At 36.9% G+C, this 14698-nt stretch overlaps 1 protein-coding gene across 2 annotated transcripts; it reads right to left on the minus strand.

Annotated features, from left to right (window-relative positions):
* Window positions 1–379: 379 nt before the first annotated feature.
* Window positions 380–14611, minus strand: LOC121428717 (uncharacterized protein y4mH-like). Of its 2 annotated transcripts, XM_041625525.1 has the most exons (8): window positions 14522–14611; window positions 12326–12496; window positions 11331–11413; window positions 9538–9695; window positions 7547–7708; window positions 6564–6569; window positions 2495–2561; window positions 380–1794 (listed from the first exon to the last, which is right to left on the minus strand). In XM_041625525.1, the coding sequence occupies exons 1-8, from the start codon at window positions 14550–14552 to the stop codon at window positions 1591–1593; spliced, it is 882 nt and encodes a 293-aa protein (XP_041481459.1). In that variant the 5' UTR covers window positions 14553–14611; the 3' UTR covers window positions 380–1590. The 2 variants fall into 2 exon arrangements, with proteins under 2 accessions (XP_041481459.1, XP_041481461.1); XM_041625527.1 differs by lacking the exon at window positions 6564–6569.
* Window positions 14612–14698: the final 87 nt, after the last annotated feature.

The raw sequence follows: 14698 nt of genomic DNA on the forward strand, positions 1-14698 counted from the left end.
GTATCCACTCGTCAATGTGAGTGGACCCCCGGGACAAACACAAACAATCATACACAACAATTGTATCATTTTATAAACTGAACATGTAACAAGGCCACATTATAAATCCAGAACGCAGGTTCCAGGACATCTGCTCTGGCGACAACTGCTCTGATGGACAAGCTGCGTATTGAGCCAAACCTATAACCTAACCTCCAAACTAAGTCAATCCTAATCATCCTTAGAGTATTCTGAACCAAAAACTCTTATACATTCCGTAATACTCTAACCCTACGCCATACGAGATATTAAGACCGGAGCAAATGTCACAGGAGCATCTGTTGTGTCACCCAACAGAAGGGGGGGGGGCACTCAAATTATTTTTTGATGGGGGTGTGCCTCACGAAACTCTGAAATGGGGGTCTAAGGAGCTGACTAAAAGAGTAAAATACGGGGTCTTCAGAACTAGATATATACAGATCTGTGCGAAAAACAGTCTACGGAAACGGATCGCAGGACTGCAAATACATTGCACCATAGCGCTGTGCATGAACTCGCCATGCATAGAGTGCCTAAAAGTTAATGTGTAGAGTTGCGAAGACATACGTGCATCTCTCGCAACCAGTCCTCGTGCTAGACAATTTTGGTAGGGCTGGGGAACTGAGATGTCTCGTAACGGGGGTCTTGCGAGTGGGGCTGGGCAGCGTCTGAACTGAATTTTTGTCATTTGGAGCATCTATAGAACTGAAAATTAGGTCTGAAAAAGGGAGTCATTAAAGCGGCATGTCCCCGTACCACCAATATATGTGAGTGCCCCCCCCCAACATCATCTGGAGCTTCACACCAATTTTTTTTTATAAATCAATTAAATATTTTTTGAGTTATTGAGTAGAAACCAAGTGGGACGACGGACAGGGGCAACGCATAATGCCCTGTCCAGACTTCCTCTGTAGGGGCATAAAAATATTTAATAGACACAATATGATATCTTATGTTTTACTGTAATACTGCAGAAAACCTTCAATTTCGAATGAAAAAAATAAAAAGTACATACAGGTAAATTGTCACGTAATATTGATCACTTTATATTGCAATGTTTATTTATTGCATCATGCCTAAAAAAATGACAAGATTTGAGTGATGTCCAATTCTATTTCCTTTTAAAGTTTTTATTGGGTTTTCATAATTTTGTGTAACATATCACAGAAAATCAATACAATTACTATTGAGAAAAAAAAAGAAATGAGAGTAAAGAAAAAAATAATAAAGCAGCCTAAAACTTTTTAGCATAAACTGGAAATAATAGAGCACATCAAAAATAATTAGCAAATGGTTAACAAATAGTTAATGAAGTCACTTTATCTATTCTATTGTATGTATTCTTTGTCCCCTATAATATAGTACAGGCAAGAATGTACCGTAGTACAGAAAGATTTGCCTATTAAAAATTTAAAAAAGTACCTTTCAATCATCAGAAGAGCATATTAAGATATTCTCTAGTTACAATAATTAATAATGATTCACAGCTTATCTCTACACTTCAAAAACTATTTGTAAGTTTAATAATTTTCTTGGCAGTGATGCCCAATTCTGCCAGGTTCCCTTCTAAGTCTACTCCACAAGCGGAACCTTAACTTGATAAAAACGAACAGCATTTTCACCAAAGATTGCACCCCTCTCCTCCTCAGTGGTACAGTCCAGCAAGCATTCCATTAGCGCATCGTAAACCTGCTTGTAAGTGGCACCTACCATTTTGAAAACGGGGTAATCGCTGCCGAAGATACAGCGGTGGGCACCAAAAGACTTTACACAGTGCTGAAAATATGAGAATCATAACATAGGTTAATTAATTACTTAATATCTAATTTCATATTCAAGTTTTATGATTTTATTAAGTTTCACTTATTTTGGACAAAACGGTTATATGCATTACTCAGAGACATGTAAAGGAGAGAGTTGCTGATGTCCCTCACTAATTTTGTATTTTATTGTTTTAATTATACAATATAAACAATTTTACAGATTTGACAATAAGGGCCATCGTTTCACAGGATAACGAGGAGAAAATTAGTATCTTTTATGTATAAAATACAAACTAAATAGTGAATCGGTGATATCAGCAGTACCTCATTTGCATAACAACCACATAACTGTTTTGAGAAATTGAGGGAACTGTAAAGATGTCGCAACTTTCTTATTTTACCTCTGATTTTGATGAAATTTTCAGTGTTATTGTATGCTTAAAGGCAAAAAGAAGCTGCTGAAAACTGCTTATCTAAAAAAAAGAGCCAATGGAGTAAATTAGAGAGTCAAAAGGGGCCTAAGCTTTCGATCCTAGCAGAATCTTCGTCGGAGGCAAAATGATCATTTTGTCTCCGACGAAGATTCTGCTAGGATCGAAAGCTTAGGCCCCTTTTGACTCTCTTATTGTATGCTTGTTAGATTTTTTCTATTTTTATTTGAATCAACTTTTTATTGGGTGGACTTGTCCTTTAAATCATGTTATTTTGATTACCTGAACATAGGGCTTTAGGTCACATGGTTTCCAGCATTGTGGATCAGCTTCCGTTACCATTCCAGACCTGTACAAACAAAATTGGGAGATTTCTTCATCAAAATTGTTTTCATAATTAAAACCTGGGGAAAGTTTCATGAACATCATGTCAGTGATGTTCAACATTTTTGCTCGCCACCAATCAGATGCAAGGATTTCAGCTTATTGTCATCACCACCACCATCATCATCATTACCATCAACATCATCATTTGTCATCATCATCATCATCATAATCATCATCATCACCATCATCATCATCATCATAATCATCATCACCATCATCTTCATCATCATATCATATCATCATCACCACCACTACCACCATTAATTTTATAATTGTTATTATTTTATTATTCCGATTATTTTTATTACCATATAGCTATCATCTTGATTATTAATTCATTAATACAATCCAATATCATTGTTACTACTTGATGACAAACAAATATGAAGCACAAAATAATTGACAAGAAAAGGAATAATTCAATCACTGGTACACCAGGTGGGTGTTTCATAAAGCTGTTTGTAAAGTTACGCACGACTGAAACATGATCTTTGGTCCTACATGTATACTTAATTACATAGGGATATCACTTATTCACTTGGCATGAGAAAGGGTTAAGTCATTCGTATCTTATGAACAGGTTTATAAAACACCCACAGATAAAATCAACCCAACAGCTATAGCACAAAGCTTTCTGTTGCAATTCCAGTGAAAGCAAAGACACAAGTAAAACATTCAATTCATCATTACAAAAAATTGTAAATTGCAAAGGGTAAGTCAACGAATCAACCCTAACAAAATTACACATTATGAAATTACTGTCAAAAAGATAAACCACAGCACATCCCAACTCATATCATTTTCAGTATTAACACAAGGCATACATATAATGATTCATATAATTCAGACGTACCCAGTAAATAAACAGTACAAGTGGAATGCCTATGGCTGTCTCACCTGCATCACGCAGTTCAATATAGCAGCAGTGCTGACTTTGAATACTACTCTAACTCGCACAAGATGTTCAGCGATACATGGTTACTCTTATGTCCACTTTTTATGAACTAGACCAATAAACTTACAGAGATATGATGGTTATTCAACAAAAACCCCAACATGGCCAAAGTTCATTGACCTTACATGACCTGTGACCTTGATCATGTGACCTGAAACTCGCACAGGATGTTCAGTGATACTTGATTACTCTTATGTACAAGTTTCATGAATCAGATCCATAAACTTTCAAAGTTATAATGGTAATTCAACAGATACACCCAGTTCGGCCAAAGTTCATTGACCTTTGACCTTGGTCATGTGACCTGAAACGCGCACAGGATGTTCAGAGATACTTGATTACTATAATGTCCAAGTTTAATGAACTAGACCAATAAACTTTCAAAGTTATGATGGTAATTCAACAGATAATCCCATTCGGCCAAAGTTCATTGACCCTAAATGACCTTTGACCTTAATCATGAGACCTGAAACTTGCACAAAATGTTCAGTGATGCTTGATTACTATTATGTTCAAGTTTCATGAATCAGATCCATAAACTTTCAAAGTTATGATGGGAATTCAACAGATATCTGCAATTCGGCCAAAGTTCATTGACCCTAAATGACCTTTGACCTTGGTCATGTGACGTGAAACTCGTGCAGGATGTTCAGTAATACTTGATTAACCTTATGGCCAAGTTTTATTAACTAGGTCCATATACTTTCTAAGTTATGATGTCATTTCAAAAACTTAACCTCAGGTTAAGATTTCGATGTTGATCCCTCCTACATGGTCTAAGTTCATTGACCCTAAATGACCTTTGACCTTGGTCATGTGACATGAAACTCTAATAGGATGTTCAGTAATACTTGATTAACCTTATGGCCAAGTTTTATTAACTAGGTCCATATACTTTCTAAGTTATGATGTCATTTCAAAAACTTAACCTCAGGTTAAGATTTGATGTTGACGCCGCCGCCGCCGCCGTCGGAAAAGCGGTGCCTATAGTCTCACTCTGCTTCGCAGGTGAGACAGTAAAAACAAAACAAAAAGATGTATCGAGACATGTACATCATCTGGATAACTAATGTGTTAATTAATGATGGATCAAAGTATTATTATAAACCATACAACAAAATAAAACATCATCAAGTGATCATCACGCTGGCTTCATCCAGTGAAAACAAAGTATATGACTGGGGCTTCAGGCTCATCACTCAAGAAAGTGGAAATTTATTTGTAAAAACCATGCTGTATAATACGGTCTCAACCATCCCTGAGCACAGTTTCTCAGATAGCTCCTTCCAATAATTGGGGAGGGGGGGGTAACATTGATGGTAGAGCAATACATAGTCATACGCTGATCTGCACCCTAGGGTTAATGAAATTTATTTGAGAATACCATGCTGCTTAGTAAGGTCTCAACCATCCCCGAGTACAGTTTCTCAGCTCCTTCCAATAATTGGAGGGGAGGGGGACATAGAAGGTAGAGCAATGCATACCTGATCTGCACCTGGAGATGAATGAAATCTGCGATATCAAGATACGCTGTGATACATTTCCCAATATCACAATTGATAATTCCAAAAAAGGCTTTTACAACGTATGAAATCAAACAATATTTTATTCTAGACTCAAAGAGTTTGCTGATTTTAGGGTTTAAAGGGAAATGTATATCAATGTTGAAAAAACAGTGAATGGGGCAGAATACGTTTCCCAAAGTTTGAGCTAATACTGCATGGGTCTCATACCTGTCAATGCCTAAGGATTTAATTTGGGGGATTTGTCTTTACAACCAGTACAGGTAGATATATGTACCTTTGATTTCACATCTACAAATAGAAGAGTATATCAAAAAGGCAAAAAAAAAAACAACTTCTTATTACAAAGCGAGAGAGAAAAGTGGATGAACTTGTCATTGGGCACTTTTGCATTTTCTAAATTGAATTAAAAGGATTTTGTGCATAGCACAATTTAGGTGAAAATGTTTCAAACATTCTGGGAAGGGGCAGTTCCCCCCCCCTCGGCTGTATACATTCATGTCTAGATGTGAAAATAGATCAGGCAAAGGAGGTTCAGCAGGCAACATCTGGGCCCTGTCTTACAAAGAGTTGTGATTGATCCGATCAATCGCAACTGGGGACGGCCAGCAACGTCGTCAACATCTGCAATGCATGTTTGTTCAAAATATTTCCTAGCTTTGATGTACTAGTTAGTATATTCATGCATTTACTTTTTTTTAAATTCACTGCGCTTCTCTTTGCACACAAAGGACATTGTGCAAACTTTTCGTTGGAAAAAATTATGACACTGATGGATTTCCATAGTTACGATTGATCGGATCAATCGTGACTCTCTGAAAGACAGGGCCCAATTGATATCCGAACATAAGCGAAATCAAGCATAAGGTTGCATGGCAATGAATGTGTCAGTCAGGTTAGTGTTAATTTTACATAATAGACCAGTTCGTACTTACTTCATGGGCAATTTTGGTCAAATGACCTTTCATTTCTTTCATCATGATAGGCAGATTTCAAAGCAAGATATTACGTAAGCTTGCCTTACATAGCAGGATGAAGAAATTGAATAGACCAGGTGACTAGAATAGCACATAAATGAACACTTAATGAAGGCATTTGTTGCATTCCTACTTTGAATGCATATCTTAGCATGTTGCACAATGTACTTTGCAAACTGCGAAATACCAGTCGTTCGTGGAAGCATTGTTTTTTGTGGATATAAATGAAAACGACATTCAAAAGAATATATGAATAATCAAGACATCAAAGTTGGTGCTTATCTCATTAGATTTTAAAGCACCATGTCACTTTAGTACAAACGACCTTCTACTGATCATGCGTAGAATCTTTTGATCATGCGCAGAAAGGAACTACGAACTGGCTTATTATCCCAAATGCAGTGCAGGTCTGTGAATATGTAATAATCTATTTAGATGTGGTGCTGTATACCGTAAACATGATGAAACATTATGCAGAATGTACATTTTGAATCATAAGTATAACTCACATTTCTCTGAAGAAAAAAAAAAACCATGGGTTTAAAATTAGTGACAATCCTGATAATCTTGGGGGCGTCATGGTCTAGTGGTTATGACTCTCATCCTTCAATGTGAGGGATGTGGGTTTGAATCCCAGCCATGTGTTTTCCTTCTGCAAGAAATTACCCACATTGTGCTGCACTCGACCCAGGTGAGGTGAATGGGTACCCGTAGAATCTATTCCTTGAATGCTATAGCGCCATGCAATACGGTGGCTCAGCTACAGCCAGGGTAATGATATAATACGTATCAAGCGCAGTACAATCTTGATGTTCCAATTTGTTTGCTCTTTGATTGTTTTTGTTGTTATTAAATATATATCAAATTTGTGACTCCATACAATACCATGCTCTGTATATTTCTCTTCTGAACAATATTCATATCTAAACTCTGGCTTCATTGACAAAAATCAACATTTAAATGATGATGATAATAATAATAACACTAATAATAATTATTATTACTACTATTATTATTATCCTCATAATAACAATAACAAAATCAATAATAACAATAATAACAACAATATTGACAATGATAATGATCAAGACCTAACAAGAGGATGTGGAACATAAAGGCAGAGGTTACACCAGTCATCATTGAGCACGGATGAATGGTGAAGAATGGAGTGGAAGCCTCCAGGTATAACCAAGATCTCTACTCATCTTTGATTGTATGAAATCAAGAAGACATCTTGGGCACAACCAGACTGATAAGAAAGACTCTCGGACATTAGCACTCGAAATTACTTGGTGCTTTTGTGAGAACAAAGTGATTCAAGGAAAACATGCAGACTTGATCATGATCAAAGGAATGATAATAATGATAATAATAATCAAAAGAAGATGAAGAAAAATAAGACAGATGTAATGCATTGGTATGAGAAGATTCTCACGGCATGAAAATATACAATACACATTTTTTTCCCCAATTGACATCGGAGCACACTCACAATTTGACGTAGACATTTTGGAAGCTGGCTGCCCTGCTCATTTCCTTGGCCCAGTCATCAAACTCTCCTTCTTTGATCTTTGGTTTGGCAAGGTGATCGATGATCAATCTCAGATCAGGAAAATCTTGGGCAACATCAGCGGCATAGTGGAGGCTGTGAGGCCTGTAGGAGGGGTGGGGGTGAAGGGGAGGGAAGAAAGCCCTATTAAAGATCAACGGAAGCAGACACAAATTTTCTCTTTTTTTCAGGGAATACTTATCAAAACCTATTTCCCAAATCAGCTACATTGGATAAGCTTTAAAGAGAAATGCCAGTAGTTGCAGTAAACACTGATTTCATGAGAATGTCTGTAAAACCAGGCTTAATTGTCAGTGTATCATCAAGGATCAAGATCTGGTACAGTCACATAAACTAAACTTTGTGAAATCTTGAAATCTACGCTGAAAAATATTCACACTGAAGATCACCAACACAGACAAGCGCACGTGGGACAGTGTATTATCATTGCTTTGAATGTCGTGCCCGAAGCTTGACCCGAATCCTGTGCTTGTTTGCTAATTTCTCAGCAATTACACAATTTCTTCCAAAATCATTTGGCACATATTCTTTATTTATACAAACAGACACTTTGGTGGTCATTTCATTGGATTCTGTACGAACTCATTTTGATATCGTTACCAAAACTGGCATTACCTTTAAAGGGGAAGTTCACCCTGACAAAAAGTTTATTGTAAAAATAGCAGAAAAAATAATAAAAAATATTGCCGAAGGTTTGAGAAAAATTCATCAAATAATTAAAAAGTTATTAGAATTTCAATCATTTGATTTGTGACGTCATATGCGAGCAGCATTCCTACATAGCGAATGGTAAAAAATCAATGAAATGTCATTTTCTCAGAAAATTGAAAATGGTTTTCACTGTACCTTTTTTTATATCAATAGACCAATCATTTCACACCCGATCATGAATGGAAAACAAAATTAAGTCATCAGGAACCATACAAAATTTGAAATTCTTGCATTTTATATTACATAACACATGGGGCAGCTGCTCGTTTATGACGTCACAAATCCAAAACTTTGAACTCTAATAACTTTCTTACTCTTTAACGGATTTTCCTCAAACCTTCATCAATATTTTTTACTAGTTTTTCTGCTATTTTTACAACAAAGTTTTCTTCAGGATGAACTTCCCCTTTAACAGTGCAGTGATTGGGGATTTTCCAAGGGGCCCTTGATCATTTTGGGGGTGAAAATCCCCCTGAGCCTTGAGTAATTTTCTTCCTTGAGCAGAAGTTCTGGAAGATGGGGGGGGGTTAGATCATCCATCTCCCATGCAGATAAATTTAATGCAGAAACCAAATCTCCTGTCCCATGACAAAAGGAAACAACTCTGTGGAATCAGTATCTTAAATAGCAAATATGTCATTGTTTTATGTGGACATATGTAGAATTACTTTTGCTTTTGAAACGTCTTTATTTCAGAAATTGGGGATCTGAGACTCAAATTCCTTTTAGCATCGTGCAGAACATACAGAGAAATAACCCTAATCAAGAAAAAGTATTGAATTTGAAAAAAAAAGTCTTGAAGGTGCTTTCTTTTGTCAGTGGACGGCCTGCTGTAAGTGGGGAGGGAAAAGAGAAAAATCAGCATAAGTTATGGAAGGTATGACAAGGGGTGATGGGTGGCTAGAGCATGCTCCACCAAACACAGTTTTTGTCACATAGAAATATGAATACAAAACCAAAAGCTCCCCCCCTCACATTCTCCCTTACCCCCCCAAAAAAAAGTCAATACTGCCGAGTCCACTGTGCCTAGTGGACCGTTCCATTATCTGTCAATTCAATTAAAAATTACTGGATTGTAAGGTAAACAGTCCTCCACCATCAATAATAACATGAAACGGCTCTTAATTTCTTTTGAATCACGTCATATGGAATCCGAAAAATAAGTCTTTCAGGAAATTGTTTCATCCTTTTTTTTTCTATACCGTAAGAGGATGTCATAGGTCAAATTTAGCTTCTCCAGTCTACCCAGAGTTCTTCTGACTTCCTTCTTCTCGATCCAGCCTGGTTCTTCCAAGTCCAGGATGTGACGAAGTCCAAGAAAAAGGGGATTTTGGGATAACCTCTGTAACTCCTTGTCAACCTTTCAAAGACAGAATACAGTAAAACAGAAAAGAATTTCATGAAAATCAAATCCAAATTAGAATTCAAATTTTCAAGTTTACTGATATAAATGGCATTTAAAGGGGAATGAAACCTTTGGAACAAATAGGCTTGTGTAGAAACAGAAAAATCAAAGAATAAAAACAAAGAAAGTTTGAGAAAAATTGGACAAATAATGAGAAAGTTATGAGCATTTGAATATTGCAATCACTAATGCTATGGAGATCCTCCCATTGGCAATGCGACAAGGATGTGTGATGTCACTGATGAACAACTTTCCCTTTGGTGGACTATAAAATACCCTCAAAATGTCTCTTTGCTTTTTCTCATGATGATACAAACTCTCTATCCATGATGTATTCTAAAAAAATATGTATTACATGCCCTCATGTAGAAAGAACACATGATCTATGGATAGATGTGATAAAAGAGGCAATTCAAGTGAAATATATACTAAAGTAATGGGGAGAGTTGTTCACAAGTGACATCACACATCTTTGTCGCATTGCCAATTTGCTATCTCCATAGCATTAGTGATCGCAATATTCAAATGCTCATAACTTTCTTGTTATTTGTCCGATTTTTCTCAAACTTTTGTTGATCTGTTTCTTTGATTTTTCTGTTTTCACACAAGCTATCTTGTTCCAATGGTTTCATTCTCCTTTAAGGGTTATCATCAAAACAAAACATTAACATAACATACCAAGACAAACACAAATGATAGAATTCAAATTCCAGCAAATGCAATAAGAAATTAAACAAGATAATTTACTTATCACCACAAAATGACATCACAGTGATTAAATTCTACTTCAACTGATGGGAATAAAAATGATTGAGATTTCAACTCAGCACCCAAGAACCAAGTCACCGGTCAGGTGCATAACATGCATAACTTACAGACAGCTTTATAAAACAGTAGCTTGGTTGATTTAAGCTTACATTGCCACAAGGCAGTAGGGGATGAAATTTCATATTCATAAAGTTTTTTTGGGGAAAAAAGCAATATCTCTATCTTTACAACAGGAATCTATTTCAATTCAGTAAGAACTACATCTACAATGACAGTATATTATTTTTTCCATTATAGTATTATTACATTGGAAACACTGAATTTGATTGGCTAGTGAGCCCTGTTAACAAAGTAATTCCCATAAATGGAAAAGATATCATAATTGTAAGTTCTGTATGAAACAAGACCCTGCACTAAAGTCTATGAAAAAAGTAAAATACACTGAAATCAAATCTGTTTGACGGGCTTTCAAAGGGGATTCAAACTATACCTGCAATATAGCTTACAATATTCATAATTGGCAAAGTACTACTGCCTTTGGTAAGGCAATTTATCCTTATTGGTATATTTTTTTACCATGGTTTTATTGTGGTACCCATTTACCTCACCTGGGTTGCACACAGCACAATATGGGTGATTTCTTGCTATTAATGGAAAATATGACATGGTTGGGATTTGAATGATGACCTTCTTGATTGAAAGACGAGGGTCAGAACCATTAGACCCCCCCCCCCTCTTGTCAATATCAGTGTAACAAGGACCTTGGGCGACTATTGTTTGGTCAAATTTTGCCTCACACAGTTTCACACCAATCAGATTTACCTCATCATCTGAGCCACACATGTCAATCCAGCCAACTACTCCCACAATGCATTTGTGACGAGTAGCCATGTCTAAGACCCAATCTGCAAATCAAAAATAAACTGTCGGTAAATAATGATAATAATTATCAAATTGTAACAGTAAGTGACAAAGTCTAATTATCGCTATTATCAAAATAATCAACAGGAGGTCACTTCTTGGAACTTTTTCCCTTCTAAATCAGAAAGTTTCCTTAAATATTGCTCTTCATTTCCTATGCAAATGTGGGGTTGAAAATAAATACAGTTTATGGGGAAATAAAATGTTCAACTGAAGATGGGAATAAGCTCAATCACACATCAAACAGAAGCAAACGGAGAGGAGAAGAGGGAACTTAACTCGAAAGACACGGGAACAAAATAGAACTTAACTCGATGAAGTCTGGTAGTGCACTGTTTATTTGCTGGGCTAATTTGCCTCAGCTAAACTCATAATGGCAATACAAAATTAGCATATATTTAAATTACACAAAATCAACCAATGAAAATGAAGAGAATGGAGGAGCCAACTGAAAGTGGAAAAGTCTAATTCATAAAAATAACCAATAAGAGATAGAGGATGGAGATGAATAAGATGTTGGGATGATTACATAATAAGAATGTTGAACAAAAGAATCAGATGTGAGAATGTAATGAATGAACACATCTGAATAGGAAAGGAATGACAGGAGAAGCAGGTTGAAAGTCAAATGTAAATGGATGACAACAGAAGCATCAGGAATGTAAACAAAGCTGAACTAAATACCAAAGCTTGAACTGTAAATAACTAAATAACTATTAAAGGAAACAAAATGTCAAAATAACAGTCCTACACAAAGCTAAGTCAATTGTTAAGATGTTTTCCTCAAATAGCATAGGGCCTACACCTCATATGCAGAAAACAGCCCCCCCCCCCTCCCTCCTTTGTTCACTACTGTAACTTGTAGAATATTCAACAAAAACAACTTTGTCACTTACCAGTTTCTGCAACTGTGTTGTTTACAACTTGTACAAAGATGCCATTCTTGACAGGGCAGCCACTCTCTACTAGGGCCTCTTCATAGCCACAAGGATAAAAGTTGTCAAATATAGCAGTCTCTTGTTCCTCCCTAGGCCACACGTATTGGAACTTGTCAAGATCCCAAAAATCTAAGATTTCAATTGAAAAGCAAATAGATTCAATTACATATAACATGATAAACAATAATGAATAATAGAAATTGTGACCTTAAGATATTTGTCACTGCTCTTCTTGTGTGCTTGCTTTGTGTGTAAAAAAAAGCATGATAATGAACAAGGTCAAGTGGAGAAACTGTCACTAGAAATGACAAAATATGATAACAGTCAGTGATTTTAAATCAAACGAATGCAGCACCATCAATCATTCATTAGGTGTTGAGGCGATATTCAGATGTGAGAAAGAAAGAAAGAAAGAAAGAAAAAAAAGGAAAAAGATCAAAAGGAAGGAAGGAAGGAAGGAAGAAAGAAAGAAAGATTAAGAAAGGTCTAAACTCGCATGTTGTGTGAGTGCAACTTTATAGTCTAACGTTAGAACTATTTATAGGCCCTAGTATGGTCAGTTCCCCCATGTCTGCGCGGTCTCCCAAGTCTGCGCACCCGCGTATCTGCGCGATTCTAGTAAAAAAGGATACGCAATGAGCACGAACTTTACACAGGCAATACATACAGGTATTCTTAAAAAATCTGACTCAAAATAGTGGAAAAATAATGAATTCAGGGCGTTTCATGCGAAAGCCTCAAAATGTAGCCTTTGTCATCAAAATCCCCGAAACGTGTGCAAAATGAATGAGTGCGCAGACATGGGGTATGGTGAGACTACTACATATCGACCACCTCTTTTGAAACCGACCACCTTGCGCGTTAAAATTATTGCGTATTACAAACGATACGCGCAGGAGAGTAGGCGCAGTGTCCATAGAAACGGTAAGAATTGATTTTACGAGAAAAAAAGAAGCAACAAAAAGTAAATATTTAGTAGAATTAATCAAAATTGTATTGACCAGACCCAAACCACGCTGAAAAACCAAGAAATCCGATAGGAAACGGCTTTAGAACAAGTATCCGTCGTCAATCGTCGAATCATGTGCCGGAGCTCGCAATGAAAATAGTGAGACGATCATTTAGCATGTTGACATCACAGAACTGATTTGGAAGAGTCAAAATACTTCGCCACCGCGACAAGAATAGGCCGTAAACTTAGTGTATCGCGGGTGGTCGGTTTCAAAAGATGGGTGCAAATGTAAAATCGTCGCATTCGTTGTTCGTCGATATATACGCTGATTGAATCGGAGTCGCCGTGAGAAACATGGGAATCTGATCTGCTCAATTTTCTGCACAAATGAGATGAAAACTGGGTAAATTTGATGAATATTTTCGCAGATACAATGCTTAGAAGATTAGGTGGTCGATAAGGGGTAGTTCCAACCATACCATTTTTTTTTCAATCTGAAAATGACAGCCCGAGGTTTTTTCTAGGAAAATCATATATTTCTTTCAAATTTTTATGAGAGTTTTGGCACACTAACTCATTATGATTACCTTACCTTACCTTACCGCAAATACTGGAAGAATGCTGAATTAGCAGTCGAGCTTCCAGATCTATCTTCTAATTTAGTCATCTTCCATCATGCTTCAATAGATTAAGGAGGCAGTGGGGCAAGTTGGTGAAAATTGACTTTTCGTATCTAAGAGTAGTGGGAATCATAATGCTTATCTTGCCAGTATCGGTCTAGCCTGAATATGATGTAAGGAACATTATCAACTGAAAGATTTTGTGAAATAAAAAGAAATTCACTTTAAATCTTAACTCAAATCGTTAGGTGCGCAGACTTGGGGCCCACCATCATAATAATAAAAACAAGGAAGTAAGAAGAAAAAAAAAAGGATGGGGATGGGAGGGGAGGACAAGGAGATTATGAGGTCTTGAGGAAGTAACTAAGTTTGCCTAATGCAGCTCCACTGGTGGTGGATTGCCCCAAGCCAAGCCCAGCTCAGGGCCATGGTTTAAATAGGGCAGGCAGCCGAGGCCGAGGGGCAAGTCATGCCTGAGGTCATGGCTCTGAACTGGCCACCGCGGCAGGGCGGGTCTGAAATTTGAAGTCTTCGCTTAGGAAATCATTTCGAGAAGGGGACGATATGTGAAAAAATACTCACGGACGTGTGCATCAACCGTTGGCCTTGCCATTGATAGCTCGGCACTTTGTTCCAGAATCCAGACAATCAAAAGCTAAGTCTAAGACTTTTTGTTAGGGCTGTTCATTGTTTTGTTTGTGGGAGGAACCATCGCAGTCGAGTCAGCTGATCAAAATAAATTGTCTCGAACCAATTAAC

Source organism: Lytechinus variegatus, chromosome 15 (assembly GCF_018143015.1).
Source record: "Lytechinus variegatus isolate NC3 chromosome 15, Lvar_3.0, whole genome shotgun sequence".
Classification (NCBI taxonomy): Eukaryota; Metazoa; Echinodermata; class Echinoidea; order Temnopleuroida; family Toxopneustidae; genus Lytechinus; species Lytechinus variegatus.